The sequence below is a fragment of the Mauremys mutica genome, chromosome 2, assembly GCF_020497125.1.
Source record: "Mauremys mutica isolate MM-2020 ecotype Southern chromosome 2, ASM2049712v1, whole genome shotgun sequence".
In the NCBI taxonomy this organism is placed as follows: Eukaryota; Metazoa; Chordata; order Testudines; family Geoemydidae; genus Mauremys; species Mauremys mutica.
The window spans coordinates 35127315-35149227 of NC_059073.1; the positions used below are offsets into that span (position 1 = coordinate 35127315).

The 21913-nt window shown below is 37.9% G+C and overlaps 1 protein-coding gene across 1 annotated transcript in view; it reads left to right on the forward strand.

Annotated features, from left to right (window-relative positions):
- EIF3E (eukaryotic translation initiation factor 3 subunit E) overlaps positions 1 to 21913 on the forward strand; it is a 57814-nt gene that overhangs the window by 31314 nt on the left and 4587 nt on the right. Inside the window, exons 8-11 of the mRNA XM_045006754.1 lie at positions 1385 to 1511; positions 4155 to 4256; positions 6716 to 6825; positions 20944 to 21046. Coding sequence (XP_044862689.1) covers positions 1385 to 1511; positions 4155 to 4256; positions 6716 to 6825; positions 20944 to 21046 — 442 coding nt within the window. The remainder of the gene's footprint in view (positions 1 to 1384; positions 1512 to 4154; positions 4257 to 6715; positions 6826 to 20943; positions 21047 to 21913) is intronic.

Sequence of the window (21913 nt, forward strand, 5' to 3'; positions counted from 1 at the left end):
CCCATTCCCATTGAATTTGATCATCTTTGCTATTTGATCAGACAACCAACATAAAATGAAAATGCTGCTAGGTGCAGTCACCCTAAATGTCTGTTGTATAAGTTTTCAGCATGCTGAAGCTTTTTGAAGTGGTAGTAAACACTAGCAGTCCTACAATACACTGTGACGTTTTAAAAAACAAAAACAAAAAAACCCAACAACTTTTGCAATCATCCTTAAGGGTTCCTCCTTTGAAAAGGGATTGATGATCCAGCTTCCTGAAGACTCAGTAGCACTGAGAGGAAGATGTTCTCTACATTTACATGCAACTACCAGCAGTGTGTTGAAGTTTGCACTTCAACACACAAGGAGTACTTTTGATGAAAAAATAGTGTGCTGTTTGTACAAGGAACTCTACAGATGGGCCCTAAATTTACCAAAATAATATAAAGAGAGCTTTGGAGGAGCTACAGATTAGAGGTGTGATGATGCTACTCTTGTCTTATTGGAGCTCTAGCTTGATCTGATGATAAAACTGGAACTACACAAGAAGGTTGAAAATCAAGAAGCTATGGATGTTTTCAAACACTGGCCCACATGAGTGATCTCAATTATCTAACATAATGGTTGAGTCTAGAAGAGGAATATGAGGCTGGAAAATGCTTAATGGATCGTAAAGTTAGGTTCTTTACTCTTTCCTGTCATTTAAAATTGAAGAGGTGCATTTCAAGTGCAAACCTATATGTGAAGGAGGTTGTCAGTTTGATGCATCATAATGATGAAAAATAGAGGAAGAATCAGAAGACAAAGTGGTTGAATTTTTGGATTGTTAATACCTGCGTTTCAGTCCATCCCGTTCAGATCAACAGAGCATGTTTTGGGTTTATTAAGATTGGCTTGGTCAAAACTTCATAATAAGGTTCAGAAAAAAATAAACTGGTAAAGGTGTATTGGTGTGAAAGAGTAGCTGAGCAGTAGGCTTAATGGATTAGTAGACTGGGATTTTTCTTTTCAGGTGTTTTTTACTTACACTTGTTTTGGGGATAAACTAACTTTGTAAGACTATCACATGGTATGTTGGATGCTTTCCATTTTATAAATCCCTTCTATGGCTTTATTCACTGAGTGTTTGGCTCGAGAAAAATTGCAACCTTGTGTGATCATAATATGAAATGAAGTCCAATTTAGCATAATTCTCTGAAAATATTTTATAACTGACAACTTTGGTTAATCTAAATAATAAAAAGGCTACTTTATTGGTATATTTATACACACTTGGAAAATAGTACAACATTATATAAAGTTGTCAACTGTTTTTATCTTCTGATGTCACTTAGATGCAAAACTGCACCATTAAAGTTAATTATTAAATATATAAAAATTACAAGTGGAATATTTTCTTCAGGTATCTTAACGCAATACAGACTATGTGCCCCCATATCCTTCGATATCTGACTACAGCAGTCATAACAAACAAGGATGTTCGAAAACGTAGGCAAGTGTTGAAAGATTTAGTCAAGGTTATCCAGCAGGTAAGAAATAAAACACCTTTTTATATATTTGATTTTACTAGAAAATATTTTTCCGTTTCAAGTTTTTCGTAGTGTGTAAATTTTTCTGAAAATAAACTTGAATCCCGTGCTTTTACTTTTTGCTGCTTCCAGTGCACCTCTTCTCTTTTTGGGTTCTCTTTAAAAATCAAGAGGGATGAATTGTAAGAAGAAAGAATTATTATATTTTCTCTCATTCTCCCATTTCCCAAATAAAGATGAAAAGCTTTTCTGAGAGATTAGGGGACAAAAAATAAACATGAAAACATTTTGGACCTAACTCTGTTGCTCCCTCTCACATATCCTGTACTACAACTCCCGTTAAAGTGAACAGGAAACCTTGCTTGCCCAACAAGTTTAGGGAATTTGTAAACCATTGAGGCCTGGTCTATACTAAAAAGTTAGATCAACCCAGCTATGTCAGTTAGGGGGTGTAAAAAAACCCTCCCCTATAACCAGTGTGGTTAAGTTAACTTAATCTCTGGTGTTAGACATATTCTTCCATCGACCTAGCCACCGCCTCTCAGGGAGGTGAATTACCTATGCTTATGGGCGAACCTCTCCTCTTGGCGTAAGAAGTATCTACGCTAAAGCAGTACAGCTATAGCTTTTCAAGCGTAGACAAGCCCTGAGCCAAAATACACTGACCTAAAAAGCAGTATATCCCTTATATCAAGCTTCTTCCCTAATGACACTTGCACCAGAGTGGCCATTTCAAGATATTTTTAGTCTATCTTTCTAATGAAAGAATCAAGATGCTTACTGAAGGAATGTTTTGATCCATTGTTGGAGTCCTTTGTGTCTTTCGTAGGAAACATGCCACCTGACATCCACATGACTGATTGTTAAACAAATCTTTGTCTTTTAGACACATTTGAAAATAATGTTAATATGTCTTATAGTTGTGTTACACATGCTAATGAAATCAATAGAGGCATATAACTGATTTTTCTAAATCTAAAACAAGCTTAGTTAACTATGCAAAATAAAATGTAAAAATTTAAATATTACAGGTTTTCAAAACATTTGATATTAGTGTGTACAGAACTTAATGTATAGTATTAACATTTCAAATTGATAGAAATTAATAACCAACTTCAACCTTGGGTTCCAGTACATTTGAAATCTTGATGCAGTAATGTAAGGCAACATAAAGAAATTAAGCAATAGGATCAGCATTGAATTTTAAAAACATTAAGAATTCTGCCATTGTTTGAAACAATTTGTTATACATAGAAATTTTGTATCCATATTTCTTATTCAAACCAAATGAAGATTGGTTGAAGCAAAATGTGTTAGTAGAACACATTTTGATGTTACCAGACCAAAACATGTAGGATACATAATGAAACTTCTCAATACCCATTCAGGGAATAAATCTTCCAACACTTTTTTTATGCTGTTAAGACACTTCCGTATTTATTACAATAGCTCTGAAGTAATACTTTTCATATGTAGATTTCAAAGCAGTTATCCTGCTTTGACAGGTGGGGGAAGAACTCTAACTGGTGGACTACACTTGAAGGTTATAGAATTATCAGAAACTGATATATTGACCTCCAACTGTTATACTTCCTTAGATTGCAATACCACAGGACTCTAGGCTTTGCTAATTACATGATGGGCCTCAATAAATTGATTAACAAATGTAGTACTTCACAAAATTTAATAGTTGCAAAACTTGATTATAAATGAGCAGATTTATAATTTGTTACGTCCAGTATTGAGAATTTAAGTAGCTTCCTTTCAAAGAAGGAAAAAGTTTATATGGTATTACAAATTGTACATCTTGGTTACTGCTCACTTAAACTGCCAGTTGTCTGTAATACTTGAAGTATCATTTTTCAAGTAAACAAGTTGCATGGTGCCTTTCTATGTTAAAAGTTAAACTTCTTATTTGAGAAGGATTTGAAAGTGTTTCATAATTGAATTATGAACGTCATGGATTTAATTTCAGGTCTAGTGTCATCAGGTTATTTCCTTGTAATTAGGGAAATTATTTTTGTAATGTTTCAATATGAAAAGTAATTCTAAATATTTAGTTTATTAAAAATACAAAATGATTTTGATTGACATTTACACACCGCATCTCATTTGTAAAATGGTAGATCGTTCCTAATCAAATATCCTGTATCAAACTATGGTATGAAATGAAAATACAGCAAATTCAAATTTGTCCCCAAACTTAGATTTTGAAGAAACAAGGTATTTTGAAATGAAACAAAATACAATGTGTGGTTTTTTTTTTAAATGAACATTTCAGCTGAAATATTACCAGCCCAAATATTGCAGCACTGGTAGTAAAATTGATTCATTTTCATTGTCCAAGGTGTGATAGTTGCAAAAAAATAAACACAGCCTCAATAGTAAGTTCTTCCATTTCTAATAGTCTTAGGTGGAATTAGTTACTAAGTTAAATAAAATTGTTTAATGATTTTAAATTGACAAGTATTCTTTTAAATAAGATATTTAAATATTTATCTTAATTGGAAATAAATTGGAAATGGTCAGTGCTGGTTCATTTAAGACATGTAAAATATACTCTTAATTGATTTTGTGAATATTATGAAGTGTTATTTCTTGAAAAATCTTGAAATATCTAATATTCTTGTATGACTTTGACAGGAATCCTACACATACAAGGACCCCATTACAGAATTTGTAGAATGTTTGTATGTTAATTTTGACTTCGATGGTGCCCAGAAAAAACTGAGAGAGTGTGAAGCGGTAAGATTTTTAGCTTGTGTAAACTTAACAATTTTGTAAGTTTCAGATGTTGACAACATAAATATACTAAACATGGTCTTATAAAAATTCTTTCAGTGAATCTGGCGCTAAATAATCTTTCACCTTTCTTAAATGAAAAGTCCTGTGACTGATTTGGAGTCATTTTTTGACACTTTTTGAAGCAGCTATCACAGATACAGCTATTTTGTCATGGGGTGACAGGCCATCCAGGTCTGCTAGATAGTACAGGTTGAGAGAAACATGAGCCTGCCACTTTGAGAGAAACTAGCCCTGCTCCCCTCCCCATAGGGCCACTACCCCATGCAGTTTTTGGCACTCTGGTATGAACGTCTGCTTTCCATAATTGCGGAATGATTTTCTTTCAGAAGTATTTAAAATATTTAAATAATGCAAAATATATACTTCAACAATATCTCTGCTTTTGTTTTTTGCACTGTGCAGGTGTTTTCAAGCTGGTTATCAGCAGCAAAGATGTCTGTCTTAGCTTCTCACTCTCTGTAGATCATATAAAACCTTCCAAAATTAATAGGAAAGAAGAAAAATACTGAAAGGTAGTAAGTTTGGCTGCCAAATTGATCAGGCTGGGAAAAAATCCTTTTGCTCAGAACATGAAGTACAATCTGATCGAATTATTGACAAATTTCCTGACCACCAAACACGGAGATCAGGGGAGGCTGAGAGCAGTTGATGGCGCAAAACAGCACTGAGCTTGACATGTGGAGGGAAGAGAACATATGAATAGAACAAAGATTCCACTCAAGCCTTGTCCATATATGGAACATGCTTTGTATTAGAAAATGTGATTTTTTTTTTTGCCTTGAGTTTGGACAGAGATAATTGTGTAGTTAACTACAGCTAGCTAACATTTTTAAATACAACTGACCTTGCAAACAATAAAGGAAGACTCATGTTTAATGCTAGTTAAAAATATTTATAATACATTTTCTAGCCCAGTGCATTTTGCAATTTATAAACAGCCTCTCTGATAGGAGAAAGGGCTTAGATGATCTCAACCACACAAGTAATGCATTGTCAGGTGGGATTTTCAGGAAGAAGTGTATTACTGAGCATGATCAGAAATCTGTGGTGACTGCAGAGAGAGGAGGTTATTCTGTGGGCTTTTTTCACCTGTAAAGAGTGTCATTTTTACCTAAAAGATAAGCAAAAGTTCATAAATTCTTAATTTCCATGCTGTAAAGCTCTGAGTCATATGACTCAAGTATACCAGGATATAACAGACAACAGCTGGCCCTCCTGGCTCCTGCGTCTTCTAGGCTCAGATAAAGTCAGCCAGAGACCTTGGGTTCTGAAACCATTGGTGTTTTTACACCTCTGCCCCGATATAACACGGTCCTCAGGAGCTATTGATAGGTGACTTGATTTGCTTTTCCACTTGTTTAATGTGTAGGTATTAGTATTTAGCACGTTATGTTTGTGTAATTTTTGTGCTACATAGTGCGTGGCATATTTTCACATATGTATCTGCTAAGGTTATTGCAAAAACATAAATTTTATATTTTGTAAAATAACTGAACTGAAGCAGATTATTCGTAGATCAGAGAGATCATTGTAATGAATCATCTGTGATTGAGTCCACAGTTCTGAAACCTTGGCTGCTGTAGAATAGCATAGTTCTAAATATTTTAAGTTAAGATAAATGGGTACAGATTCTGTAACAGTATGTTCTTATTTTACCTTATTTCCTCCAAACTTGGTATTAGTAATTTTAATGTTTAGCTACAGAATAACTTCATTTGCTCTACAGAGTTAATCCGCTTTGTGAGTAGAGGTTATAACTCCTGAAACAATGTACTTACATTTCAGTGTTGCTACATGAGTGGGATGAAAATTCCTATAGTTACAAATTTAACCTATTACCATAATTATCTGATGGAAAATCTAAGGCTTGTGTAATTACTGGGGTTGTGGGTTAGTAGAGAAGGGAATATTGTATTCATGCAATTGTGAAATTCCTCTTGATGGCACTAGAGTCAATAAAGCTCTGGTAGAATGAGCTACAGTCTGTTTTGGCATGCACATAAGCAGAATTGTTGAGGTCACTGTCCACTTAATATTTTCCCAGAATTGCAAAAGTGGAAGTGGAAATCTTGGAGTGAGGAAGAGAAAATAAATATATTGTTTTACTGTTGTAGAGAGCTTTTAATAAAATATTGAGAATTGGAGGACTAATCATCCCCTTATTGAATGAAGAGTTGGGTAAAAATTGCACATATACAACGGACAGGATAATTGGGTTTTAGCAGATTATGTTCTGAAAATTTGGGTGTTAATCAGTAAAGCTCTGGGTATGTTTTAAGATATTCCAGAAACTACTTCAGAAGACACTAATCACTGGGGTTAGTTACTGAGGCTATCTGCATGAATACGTACTTTAGATATTGTTTCTATCATTATTCTCTTTTCCCCTGTGTTTACAGGTGCTTGTGAATGACTTTTTCTTGGTGGCGTGTCTTGAAGACTTCATTGAGAATGCTCGTCTTTTTATATTTGAGACTTTCTGTCGTATTCATCAATGTATCAGCATTAGGTAAGAAAACCATAAACAAATGCAATAATGAACTTTTTAAAAATTTAACCCTTTAATTTATGTTTTAGGCAATTGAGGGCTGTTTGTGCTCCAATAAGAGTCCGCCATTGTCAGAGAAAAGGAAAAGCATTGCCTAAAATAAATACAAATGGAAAGATTCACTTGTAGTTTGTAATAGGTTTTGCATTTATGTATAAATATTTATAATTCCCTGTTTTTACATGCATTTATCTTTTTTTGAAAAACTCTCCTATAAAGCTGGTCTCTGCCTAAAGGTAAATAATTTTTTGGGGGAGTATTGAAGCTTTCAGAGCCCATGTTGAACTGGTAGGGCTGGCAGCTGAAACCAACTTTTACTCGTTACTGGAACAAATTTGATATGAAAGTTGCTGTATGAAAGCTACGCATTCTTTGTATTTTTTTTTTTTAGATAAAGTTTTTAAAACGTAGAGGTCTAGCTACATCGGGAGTAGCCTTTTTGCTCAGTTTGTTCTGGGAGGGGCAGGGATTGATGGTGGGAGTGGGGGAGACACTGCTGAGCATGCCCAGTAGGCATCTTCTAATTTGGCAGATCCTAATGAAGCTGTGCTTCTTAGCATCACCATAGAAGTCTTGGAGAAATACACACACTATCTGACCTGCTGCTGACTGTCTTCACTTCCCTATCTACATACACACTGTGCCTAGCTTTTTATTAGTTCATCTAATGGAATCGTTGTTTTTGGCTTTTGGAGGCAGTAATCAGGGCCGGTGCTTCCATTAGGCGACCCTAGGCGGTCGCCTAGGGCACCAGGATTCGAGGGGCGGCATTTTGTGCGCTCCCCACGGGGCGCACGGGAGCTTCCGGTTCCGCTCCCATCGCGCCGCCGAAGAAGGACCTTCTGCCGACGTGCCGCGGAAAACAGCGGCAGTCAATTGAGCAGCTCAATGACTGCTGCTGTCGCCTGCGGCATTTCTGCGGAGGGTCCTTCGGCGGCGTGATGGGAGCGGAACCGGAAGCTCCCGTACGCCCCGTGGGGAGCACACAAAATGCCACCCCCCGAATTCTGCCTAGGGCGCCAGAACGCTGGTGCCGCTCCTGGTAGTAATACCTCAGAACTACATTTCCTAAACTCTGTTATAACCATGGTAACTTCTTTCACAGCAAAACAGATCTGTTTATTTCTGCACAGTTCTGTTTTGAGCTGATTAATTTTTATGTAGTATATTGCCAAGTAGATTGTAGCACTGAGCTGCTGGAGTTTATTATGAACACAATCACTAAATCCTCTTGCCACTATCAGCAGCATTACATATATCAATTGTATAACCTCCCTTGAGGGTCTCAAGTGATACTAGTATCTCTAGCACACACTTCCTGGTTTGAGTCTAATTTTAGGCCCTGGTTTACTCTCCAACTACTGTTGAGGTAGAAGGCTGCGGTTAGACATAGTTGTAACTAGGTCATGGCCAGTATGGTTAAGTTGTGGTGTAGTTGGAACTTAACCATGTACCGCATAACCATTTTAAAATTCTCTGTAGTCTAAGCCAGGGGTCTCAAACTCAAATGACCCCGAGGGCCGCATGAGGACTAGTGCATTGGCCCGAGGGCCACATCACTGACACGCCCCCTTGCTGCCCCTGGCCCCACCCCCAATCCACCCCTTCCATGAGGCCCCGCCCCTGCCCTGTCTCTTCTCCACCTCCTCCCCTAAGCGCGCGGCTCCCCGCTCCTCCCCCCTCCCTCCTGGAAAGTGCTAAGCGCCACCAACAGCTTTTTCAATGCACTCTTCCAATCCTTTGAAATATGTCACGTCCCGTTGTGATACCCTTCAGTGGCATTAAGTCTAGCAATTCTTCAGTTATATTCAAATTGCAGTCCACACCTCTAATGAACACTGCACACTGTGCGGTATCTGATACATCTGTACTCTCATCAAGAGCAATTGAAAATACTTCAAAGTCTTTTGCCATTTGAATCAATTGTTTTTGCACATTATCAGCTAAATCCGTTATCCTGCAGGCAACTGTATTTGCAGACAAGCTTATGCCTTCAAAAACTTTCTTCCTATCAGGACATAAAATTTCACTGGCCTTCATAAGACATTCTTTTATGAATAAGCCTTCTGTAAAAGGTTGCGATGATTTAGCTATCATTTCACTTATCACAAAACTTGCTTTTACTGAATCTTCGCTAGACTTGTTAATCCCTGAAAATAAATTTCTTTGCTTGGCAAATGCTGCTTTAAGTTGCTGAACTTTTTCCTCTCGGATTTTTCCGGTGAATGCATCATATTTTTCACGGTGCATCGTGTCATAGTGCCGACGCACGTTATACTCCTTGGGAACAGCAATCGTTTGCTGACAAATAAGGCATTGAATTTTATCTTTTACCTCTGTGAAAAAATATAAATTCTCCCATTTGTCTTGGAAAACTCTTCTTCCATGAGTGTTCTTTTTTTTGACGAAGTCATTTCCAAGCAGTTTTAATAAATATATACACTCAGTAATGCACCTCACTCAAAGGACAAAACACGCACTTAGATTTACTGCCTAAGGCTCTGGGAGGGAGTTTGGGTGGGGGAGGGGGTCTGGAGTGCAGGCTCTGTGCTCGGTGCAGGCTCCAGGCTGCGGCAGGGGGTGGGGGTGCAGGCTTTGGGATGGAGTTTGGGGATAGGAGGGGGTGCAGGGGTGAGGGCTGTGGGGCTGAGGGTGAGGGGTTTGAGGCATTGGAGAGGCTCGGGGCATTGGAGAGTCTCAGGACTAGGGGAAGGGCAGCCTGCCCTGGCCCTAGTGCAGGGGGGCGCTAGGACCCTGCGGCAGCAGGTGATGCCGGAAGCCGGCATAGCGGAGGAGGAGTGGAGTCAGCGTGAGCTCCCGGGCAGGCTACCGGGCGGTGAGGGGGCAGCAAGTGGGGGCCGGGAGACACTGGGGAGGTGCGTGGGGGTGGCAGGTGGGGCCAGGGGAGAGACCCGGCCCCAAACATTGGGGAGCAGCGCGCGGGGAGCTTAGGCACAGAAAATAACTCGGGGAGGGGGGCGGGGGTGAGGGGAGTTTGGCGGCGACAGGAAGTAACTGGGGGAGCTCCGCGGGCCGCAGGGAAGAGCTCCGAGGGCCGCATGCGGCCCACGGGCCGCATGTTTGAAACCCCTGGTCTAAGCCTTTTGAACAGTTGTGTGGTGGTGGTGGTGTTTTGGAGAGAGGGGGCGGATTTAAAAAAGAAATGTTGAGTTCTGTTTGATGTTACCAGTAATCTCTATCTTTGAATATCATGTGGTTCCCCATCACCAGTGATGGAAATTGGAACTATATGTACTAGTGGACAAACATCCATAGACGGATGGAGTTTAGAGAAGATATTCAGATTTTCATCAAAATATATTCTAGTAAGTATTTCTTATGTAGCGTATTTTCAGGATTAAATTAAAAATCAGTTTATTAGAGAAATGTTGCCAGAAACTATTAATGTAGTGGTACAATGCTAGTGAAGCTGACTACTTTGAGATCTATCATGTGTTTCTGAAATGTAAAAGCAGCTCTAAGATGAAACTTGGAAGAATTCTCAACTGTACATAAAGACAGAATATGGAAGTGGTATTTCAGCACTTATCCAAAAATATGCTTCTGCATCCCTTTGTGTCACTTTGTTAAAGAAACAATTAAGATGTTTAACTTCAACAGAGATAGAATTGGCAAAAGACTCTTTTTAGTATGTTATGAAGTCAGCAAAAAGTTCATTTTCCTGTTTTTGTAGTTATAGTAGATACCCGGACAAAAAGTAACTTTTATTCCAGCAATCTCTGCCTAAATGCTTTTCATGACCTATTTTTCATTATTCAGCATAATTTGTCTTCATAAACTGATTTTGAAAGTGTTTTTAAATGTCTGGAATTCGTATTTACTAGATAATTGTTGCCTTACAGGACAGTAATAGTCACAATGAAATGCTAAGGGAGATTAGAAAGGCTATCAAAATAAAGAACTCAGTAATAGTGGGGGATTTCAATTATCCCCATATTGACTGGGTGCATGTCACCTCAGGACGAAATGCAGAGACAAAATTTCTAAATACTTGAAATGACTGCTTCTTGGAGCAGCTGGTACAGGAACCCACAAGGAGAGAGGCAATTCTCGATTTAGTCCTGAGCGCAGCGCAGGATCTGGTCCAATAGGTAACTATAACAGGACCGTTTGGAAATAGTGACCATAATATAACAACATTTAACATTCCTGTGGTGGGAAGAACACCGCAACAGCCCAACACTGTGGCATTTAATTTCAGAAAGGGGAACTACGCAAAAATGATGAGGTTAGTTAAACAAATTAAAAGATACAGTGACTAGAGTGAAATCCTTGCAAGTTGCATGGACACTTTTCAAAGACACCATAATAGAGGCCCAACTTAAATGAATACCCCAAATTAAAAAACACAGTAAAAGAACTAAAAAAGAGCCACCGTGGCTTAACAACCATGTAAAAGAAGCAGAGAGAGATTAAAAGCTATCTTTTAAAAAGTGGAAGTCAGATTCTAGTGAGGTAAATAGAAAGGAACATAAACACTGCCAAATTAAGTGTAAAAATGTAATAAGAAAAGCCAAAACGGAATTTTAAGAACAGCTAGCCAAAAACTCGAAAGATGATAACAAAATGTTTTTTTTAAGTACATCAGAAGCAGGAAGCCTGCTAAACAACCAGTGTGGCCCTGGATGATCAAAATACAAAAGGAGCCCTTAAAGACAATAAAGTCATTGCAGAGAAACTAAATGAATTCTTTGCTTCAGTCTTCACGACTCAGGATGATAGGGAGATTCCCAAACCTGAGCCGTCCTTTGTAGGTGACAAATCTGAGGTGTCGCTAGAGGAGGTTTTGGAATTAATTGATAAACTTAACAGTAACAGGTCACCGGAACCAGATGGCATTCACCCAAGAGTTCAGAGAGAACTGAAATGTGAAATTGCGGAACAATTAACTATGGTTTGTAACCTGTCCTTTAAATCAGCTTCTGTACCCAATGACAGGAAGATAGCTATTGTAACGCCAATATTTAAAAAGGGCTCTATAGGTGATCCGAGCAATTACAGACCGGGAAGTCCAATGTCAGTACTGGGCAAATTAGTTGAAACAATAGTAAAGAGTAAAATTGTCAGACACATAGAAGACCATAAATTGTTGGGCAATAATCAACATGATTTCTGTAAAGGGAAATCGTGTTTTACTAATCTGTTAGAGTTCTTTGAAGATGTCGTCAAGCATGTGGACAAGGGGGATCCAGTGGACATAGTCTACTTAGATTTCCAGAAAGCCTTTGAAAAGGTCCCTCACCAAAGGCTCTTATATAAATTAAGTTGTCATGGGATAAGAGGGAAGATCCTTTCATGGATTGAGGACTGGTTAAAAGACAGGGAAAAAAGGGTAGGAATAAATGGTAAATTTTCAGAATGGAGAGGGGTAACTAATGGTGTTCCCCAAGGGTCAGTCCTAGGACCAATCCTATTCAACTTATTCATAAATGATCTGGAGAAAGGGGTAAACAGTGAGGTGGCAAAGTTTGCAGATGATACTAACCTGCTCAAGATAGTTAAGACCAAAGCAGACTGTGAAGAACTTCAAAAAGACCTCACAAAACTAAGTGATTGGGCAACAAAATGGCAAATGAAATTTAATGTGGATAAATGTAAAGTAATGCACATTGGAAAAAATAACCCCAACTATACATACAATATGATGGGGGCTAATTTAGCTACAACAAATCAGGAAAGAGATCTTGGAGTCATTGTGGATAGTTCTCTGAAGACATCCACGCAGAGTGCAGCGGCAGACAAAAAAGCAAACAGGATGTTAGGAGTAATTAAAAAAGCAATAGATAATAAGATGGAGAATATCTTATTGCCGTTAGGTAAATCCATGATACACCCCCATCTTGAATACTGTGTACAGATGCGGTCTCCTTATTTCAGAAAAGATATACTGGCATTAGAAAAGGTTCAGAGAAGGGCAACTAAAATGATTAGGGGTTTGGAACAGGTCCGATAGGAGAGATTAAAGAGACTAGGACTTTTCAGCTTGGAAAAGAGAAGACTAAGGGGAGGATATGATAGAGGTCTGTAAAATCATGAGTCATGTGGAGATCATTACCTGTTAGGTTCATTCCCTCTGGGGCACCTGGCATTGGCAACTGTCAGTAGACAGGATACTGGGCCGGATGGACCTTTGGTCTGACCCAGTATGGCCATTTTTAGGCTATGTTCTTATGTTTTATGTTATATGCTGGTCATATTTAATCTGGCATTTATGTTCTCTTATTTATTCACATTTTAAAGTGTTCATTCTTCATATGCCACTTTTTTATTTGGAGAAGCAAAAGAAATGTCTTCTGTAAATGTCTTCTGTAAAGTGCCACTCCTGACCAAAATACCCAGTGCATCAGTGAGTTAAGGAATCTTCCCTTTCTCCTTCAAACACACTATAGTCCAACCAACATTGAAGAAACCTACTCTGAATACGTTTATTCTAGCCAATTGCCGCCCACTGTCAAACATGAGCAAGCTTATTGAAAAGATAGCCAGTCTTAACTACAAGTTCAACTGATTGAAGATAAGTTTAGACCTGATACAATCTGAATTCTGGCCAAGACATGGAACTGAAACTGTTTTAGGGGCACTGATGGATGATCGCTTCTTGTCAGCAGATAAGAGGGCGAACATCCCTTTTCATCTTCCTCGACCTTCTGCAGCATTTGACACTGATCATGAGCTGTTGTTTTCTCACCTGAGAGGTGGCAGAGATCCAGGGAAGTGTGCTAAAGTGTTTTAAGTGCTGGAAGGCATACCCAATGGCTAGTGACTGGAAATTGCGCCTCTACCTCTGGACCTTTCAAGGGTCAATTCTCTCTCCAGTTTTTTTCAGTATCTACATATAGCCACTAGATGAACTTGGCAGATGACATAGACCAGGGGTTCTCAAACTGAGGGTTGGGACCCCTCAGGGGGTTGTGAGGTTATTACATTGGGGGGTCGCGAGTTGTCAGCCTCCACCCTAAACCCCGCTTTGCATCCAGCATTTATAATGGTGTTTAAATAAATTAAAAAGTGTTTTTAATTGATAAGGGTGGGTCTCACTCAGAGGTTTGCTGTGAAAGGGGCCACCAGTACAAAAGTTTGACAGCTACTGACATAGACTCAAGTGCCACAACATACAGCTGAGAGACAGGTTTACCTATCCTTCTTCACATATGACTGGACTTGACAGAACTGGATTTTTGAGATTCAAAAAGTTAAAGCTTTATAACAATAAAGCAATAATCATCGTCAGGATCACATATCAAAATATACAAAGTGCAAACATCCTTAAATCAAATCAGTAAGTTCTCAGGTAGCACATTACTTTCTTTGCCTGTCTAAATTTCAATTATGGATGGAAATATTTTTTTCATCGGTTTGTGAATGGCAATGAAATTGAAGTTTACTGACATGTATCGATAAAAATCTAATCCTTCCAAGCCTACATATATGACCATGCCACTGCTACCAAGATGGATCAGGGCTTGGACAAGATCAGCTTATTGGTGAAGAACAGCTGGTTGAAGCTGAATCCAGGCAAGACAGAGGTTATGGTGGGCAGAAGAATTTAGATGGATAATTGGTCTCCTTTGGTTAAAGATACACATACATTAGTCAGTTTGGTTTGTAGTTCAGATGTACTCTTGGATTTCTTGCTGACACTAAGCTCTTACATGGCAGCATCCAGGAGTAATGCTTTCTGTCATCCTCAGTTGACCAAGAGACTCCTTCCCATCCTGGCAGACCTGTCTTTAATCATTCATGCCTATGTTATCTCTTGGCTGGATTTCCTGGGCATGGAGTCTTCAGCATTTAGGAAATTCCAGCTAGAACAGAGAGCTGCATTTTTTTCCTTAGCAACACAGGCTACTGCAAGCTTATCAGACAGGTCCTCTTCTCTCTATGCCTGCTTCCCATAGACTTTCAAATCAAGTTCAAGGTCTTAAAAGCGCCTCATGGCTCAGGCCCAGGATATCCAAAAGATCACCATAAACTCTGGGATGAAAACCATGGTTGAAGGTTTCTGTAGCACAATGGAGCGCTCCAGAAGGGTAAAGTTCGTCTTTGCAGGAGACAGAACTTTCTTGGGCTGCTTTGAGACTGTAAAATGAACTCACCCAAAAACTGAGGACCATCGCAAACCTCACCACTTTCCACTCCAAGTGCAAGACACGTTTCTTTGACCATGTCTTCTCTAACAAAGCAATAGAGGTATTTAAAAAATAACTTCCTAAATCTCTTCCAAAACATGATGCTCCACTGCACATACTGCTCCCCCTCAAGAAGGGGATGAGAGAACAAACGTGACATGTAGTCACATTGTTAATGCACTTTTGGAAGTTGCTCAAATACTATGATGAGCATTGTATAAAAACCTGTATTGAGTAGAATACTACCAAAACTGAGCTTGTAGTTAACAAGCACATGGTTGACTCTGCTTGATGTGAGTAGATGACTCTTAAGTTTTTTATATTGGTTGTGTTGTATATCTGTAATACATATATATATGAAAGTTTCTCACGCTTAAGACAGCAATATACTAGTCTTCAAATATAAAAATATACTTGGACTAGTATTTTGCTGAGAGAAACTTTAAGAATTCAACTAGGGAGGATCATTTTTGTTATGGTGCCAGGCAGCCTTTATTGGCTGGTGGAGATGGACTAATTGGGTCTACTCAGTTTTTTATTTTGGAGTCTGGACATGGATGTCCTTGTCACGTGTTAACCCAGGTAGTCACTGCTTTGTTCGGTAGGTAATCATTTGTTAGTCCTACTCCCACTTTGAAGCCCAAATCTCAACTCTGCATACATCATAACAAAACTGGATGTGGGCTTCTTACAGAAATATGTAAGTGTTTCATGTATGGCAGACTCTATAGTTCCGTGGATTGGTCAGCTAAGAGTTATTTTATTGAAAGGCGGACTGCTTTATTTTATAGTCCAAGGACGATGACTCCAAGTGAATCCAGTGCTGTTCCTGGACATGAGAACTACTTACCCGCACCACATGGCTTGATAGTATTGCTTAATTATACAGAACAAATTTGAAAACAATTAGTGGGAAATCTGTTTTTTCCATATGTTAGACACAAAATAGATGCCTTGCTTAAAAAAATAACTATTATTTACATCTGTTGGGCAGCTGACATTTCCAAAGGATGCAATTACTTTGTTAGTTGTAACTTAAATTTTACTTCCTAAATCATCCTGCAATCATTGTGCCTAATGGTGAACAATGGATTAAATTAATTCAGAATGTGAATGGGTTAGCTTAAAACGTCTGTCTTTATTTAACGGAGGAGCTGAATACTAGTGATTTAGTCCCCCATTTTCTCTTCAGGCCCCACCCCCAACCATAAACTTCCTGCAAAAGAAACCTGTTTCAGTTGATCTGTGTATTTTAAATATCTTGAATCCTTCATTCTATATCTGGAATTCTGTAAACTGTTTAAATAGGGGGAAAGCCTTCAGTGTAAAATGAACAAATGGAGATGAGGTTGTAAGATGCTTGAATTAGCCAAAATGATCTTGAAGCTGTTTTAGCTAGAGAGATGCACAAGTTAGTTTTTGTTTGAAATACAAAAGATACAGAGAGTATAAATTTGTTTCCTAAGTATTAGGTTACTTACTATAATAACTTTATTAGCACTTGCAACTGTGGGCACTTTTAAAAATGATAACCTAAAAATGATAACTTTTAAAAATGAGAACCCACCTTCATTTCAGTTCTACTTTTTATTAGAGCAGGGATGGCTGTATAATTGTGGATTAATTCAGTTGATCGCATCAAGAAAAAGACCCCCTTTGAATCTCTGGGCACTTTTATTGAGCAAGGTGTATTGTTGTCAGTAGTTTAGTTTCATTTCACCTTTATTCTCTGCAGTTACCATTGAATTATTGGCTCTTGCTGTACATTCAGGAAAGCCATAAAACCGACCTCTTTTGCTAATCTTAATTTTCAAGTTTACGTTTAAAAATATGCTTAGTCTTTCACAGTGATCACTCCTTTTACAATGAGCATTTGCAACTGCTGCTGAGGTGTGTGCCCACTGGGCAGGAAGTCTGTGCTTTTGGCTTGAGAAATTATTAAATAAAAATTCAGTTTGAACTTATGGTTTTGTTAGCAAATTTTCTTGTTTGCTTGAATTGTATGCATGTTTTAAGAACACTGAATTTAACTTACTGTGGTTTCTTAAGACGTTTATTTAGGAACAACTTGTAAATTGTTTTCTCTTAGAGGCTGCTGAGCCAGATGCTAGCAAAGCTGTAAACTAGAATATTAACTACAAATTTACATCACATTTGAAAATGCTCAATGTAAAATGCCTGTGGACAAGGTTAGAAGTGCAATGTGATATAAAACTTAAAAATGACTTGGGCTAATTAGATGTTTTTAGCAGCCATTCTGCAGTCAGATGCATTTTCTATTATCATAATGCAGTTAATGGAAAATCAATTGATTTGTAATCATATACATTTCATTTTTGAAATGGAACTTTTTCCTGCATCTTCCTCATTAACGCACACTTTGAAGCTAGTGTTTTAAAGAAAACTTTTTGCATTTAGGAGCAGGCTTCAAAAGAACATGTCATTTTGACCTTTAATTTTTAAATGTGACCTTCAAATATATTTCAACAACAAAAAGACAACATCAGATATATTTTGTAAATGTCTCAAATAAGTAGTGTAAGAACAACATTGAGCATGTAAGTCCAAAAAAACAAAATCTTGTTTTGGACCTTTGGCAGGTAGGCCTACTGTAGATAGACAACACCTGCTCTGAATAAAGCCAGCTACAGACAGAATGTATCATCAATCAGGAGACTCCATTGAAAAGCCTGGACCTTACCTGAGGAATGTAAATATTGAGGTGTCATTAAGATACTGGAAAAATCTCTCAGAGCTTGTCTTAAAATATTTTTTTACTCTTTGGTGTATACTGTTTAAAAATTGGAAAATGTACAATCTTATATGCCTTAAACCACTTCCTTTGACTATTGTTGACACCAGCACTTAGAGCAGGGTAAGGCTGGATATTGACAAATTTTAAAAGGTTTTTGTTTCAGTATTTTTGCAAAATCCACCTATTGTATGAATTGCAAAATGCAAATTATAGGTTAAATACTATGCATATGGGAGCTATAGAAAAACCTGAGATAGCTAGCACATGTTAAGAGCACTGGTCTCTTAAAAGAACAGTGTCAAATTGTAGTAGATAAGGTCTGAAGTGTGTTGTTTTTTATTTTTAAGCACAAATATCCTGATTTCATTGAAGTGTGGTTGTTTGCTTGCTCTATTAGGACAGTGACTGAGATTCCAAAGAAATAGTCATTCCAAGACTAGAAGAGACCTTATAAGGAAACTTGTATTACAATAAGTACACACAGTTTGCTTGCCATATAGATCATGATTCAGGAAAAGACTTCAGCATGTGCTTGAAGTTAAGTGCTCTCCTGAATCAGGGCCTTATGCAGTACAATCTTTTAAATTCTATTTGCTATTAGATCTTCGCTAAAAAGTGGCTAGAGTGGTGGTGCCATTTTTAATAGTTATTTCCAGTCTGCAGAATATGAGCTATAGTGAGGTTTCATTGCTAAATGTCACTAACTTTTAAACTATGCTACAGTATATCCATCCAAATACTTACAAAAAAAGTTCTTTGTGATGCATTATCCTTGACATTTTATTTTAGTTATTTGCTAACTTGAACTATTTGGTAATCTGCATTGCATATACCTAGTCAGTGTGAATTGATGATCTGTTCCACAGCAGAAGCTTTTTTTAAATAAAAATAAATTATATTACTGTGGCCCAAAGTAAGTTACTTAATATACGGCATATTTTACCCTCAAGTTTTGTGAACACTGCATGTCAAAAGTGAATGCCATCATGTTTGTCTTTTTCTTTTGTGCTTAAATTAATATGTTTAGTGTGAGTTCTATTAACTGTCTTGCATAAAAAGTTACTGACTACTCTTTTGGCAATTAAAAGATGAATTGCTTGCAACAGGAAGTGGTAAAACAACAAGGAGGGGCCCTGTTCTATAACTTTGTTACCGTTTGCTTTTAGGTCAGAAGCATCAGGTAAAAGCAACAGACATTAGGCAAGTCTGGAAACTGATAGAAGCACGAGATTTATAAGCCTTCAAAATGAGTCAAGCTCCAGCAGGAAATGCAGGGGGTTTATTGGAAAGCCACAGGAAACACCAGCTGTAGGAATTATGGCTGGTCAAAACAGCGCCTGTTCCATTAAATAAAATGACACACATCCCCACTTGCGTTTTTCCTTGAAGAATGAGAAATTGCAAGAAATCTGGGCATAAAGTGTATCATCCTCAAGAGGGTGATGTAATTGTCACAAATCTTCTATATCAGAAACCCTCTGAAGTTCAGGAACAAGTGTCATGACACAGCACATCAAAGTGAACTGCCAGCTGTGTGGTGCTTTATTGCTAATTGAGTTAATGTGAAACACTTCCCTGAACCAATTATCTAAACTGTATTTAAATCCAGGCAGCCTTCAAGAAAAGGAAAAGCAGCTCAGATGGTCTCTTTATAGTGTTAGTTGCCGTTTTATGTTGTGGTGAGATTGCTTAGGCGCCTAATCTTATTTAATACCTTTGGTTTCTGGAATATATAGTCATGATATAATAAAATTTTGTAACTGTTCATCAACATTGAACCTTTTCCACTTATGAAGTGACATTTGGATGACTAAGCGTGTGAAATGTAAAATCAGATTTTGAATAGTATATTAAATTATTTATTATAGCATGTATCATTCTTGGCTTCTAAAGTGTCAAACTTAGGGGCTTTCAACTTACAGTGAATGTGATGGCAGTAATTGTAGCATGTCACTAAGTGTTGAGTTGGTTGTATGGGGCAGTCTGCTATAAATTTTTTCTGTGTATTTATTTCTAGTTCTACAACTGACTGTGTCCTGAATGGTATGAGTGAGGGAACCATAAAGCAAGGGAGTCTTAGCCCTGCATGTGTCTTAATCAGTTAAAAATCTTTATTTTATTTCTTTGAGGAAGCAGGGTTGGTGGTAGGCATTTCTGTATTTTTATTGAACTTACTGTTCAGATTATTTTTGCATCATGCACACTCTGTCATATGCAATATTTGATTGCTGTCAACCAGAAACCTCACAAGCCAATCAAGGTTTTCAAATTGTTCAGGTTCACACTCTTGGCTACTGTGTGCTGATTGGCTCCTGAAGAAGAGGCCCTCTTCATTAAGAACGTGGCTATAATTTGATGGTTAGTTTTGCATACTATGAGCCATCTTCTTAGGTGTGTTTGGATCATTCTATGGGACGGAGTTGCCGCAAAACTGATTTACCTGGTAACAGGTTGCTTATATGCCATAGACCTGCTGTAGCTCCTACACTACCCTTCCCCTGCAACTGGCATAACAATGTGGCCAGAGCATCTCTAGTCTATAGCAGTCCCCAGCTGCTAATAAGGCTCTTTGGGGCCATAGGCAGCTGGTGAAAATTCAGCCTTTGATCTGCTCCAACTTTTGTGCCATTGAGAGGAAGATGCATGGCTAAAAGTTTAAAAAAAAAAAATCTGTTCTAGCATTTCTTAGTTCTACACAATAATATATTCCACACTATTTCATAAATTGGATCCAGTTGGTGTCCACATAAAAATAAAAAATCTTAGATAGCATGCCAGTATGCTGAAAATTAATTATCTAGAGACAGACATGTAAAATAGTATAGTTTAATTCATAGGACTGTGCTTGCGTCTGGTTGAGTATACGCCTGTTTAGATTTTGTGTAATTTCTTGTGCATGCTGTAGAAAGTTATGACTACACTTCTATTTCAAAACCTGTGGTATATGAAATTATTTCAAAGTCAAATGAAAACGTGCTTCCCAAACACACACAATTTAGCACATGATAAATGTTTTAGCTAATTTGCAACTTCTTTTTGTTACTGAAATTGTCAGCTTACCTGATCACTATTAAGTGACCCACGGTGCTTGACAGGACAAGTATTACACTGTAACTTGAGAGGTGGTGATTTTTTCTGTCTTTTGAGAGCAGTTTGTGTTTTTCCTTTCATCAGTATGCTGGCAGATAAACTAAATATGACCCCTGAAGAAGCTGAGCGATGGATTGTCAATCTAATTCGAAATGCAAGACTGGATGCCAAGTTAGATTCAAAATTGGTAAGTTTTATACTTCATTGTGTAGAAGAGTCCAGCTTGGTTTGTTTAATCCTAATTTTCTTTCATACTAGTTGCTAGCAGTATTTGTAATACTAATATATCCTTACATATTTTTTATTCTATTGATTCTGAAGTATGGTGTTCTTCTTTTACCCCATTTTGGCACTGCACAGATAGCTGTTGTTGTAACAGGTATAAATGTCATTAATACTAGTTTGAGAGCAGGAGTTAAGCCTGTCTGTCATGGTATGGTTAAAGTTACATAGTTTCAGTTGCAAATCATACATTTTATTTTTTTTGTAATTTTAGATACAAGCCTCTGTGAGTATAATATTGTTTAATCCTTTATAGTTAACTGGACTATGAGTGAAATTTTAAAATAGTTGGTCAAGTGAGGTCCTGCACTTAATGGTATTTCTCTGTTTATCTGTTGTAATGTGATAATTTGTGTAAAACATATCTGATCAGTTCCAGAATTTGATATCAATGGGTATCAAGCCTTTTTGATTTTTTGGTAAAAACCGGAAAAGCGGATTTCCACTAAACTCAGGCTGATTGGCTGATTTGCCTTTGATGTCACAATCCCACTAAGAAGCTTCTGGATGCTGAGTGATTTTGAAAATCTGGCCCTTCTTTGGGTGCCTAAATGGGAGCTGAGGTCTTTTGATAATCTGGTCACAATTATGATGGGTGCTGAGGATTTGAAAAGCTGGCCCAGAGCTCTTTGGCCTACCTCCTTATTTCCTTCTATTTTGGCGACTCCTTGCAAACCTTTCTCTCCATGGAAGGGACACGCTCTCCATTTCTCCCTTCCCCACGTACATCTACTCCCATGCCTGCAGCTCTGAAATAGAGGGGGATGGGTGA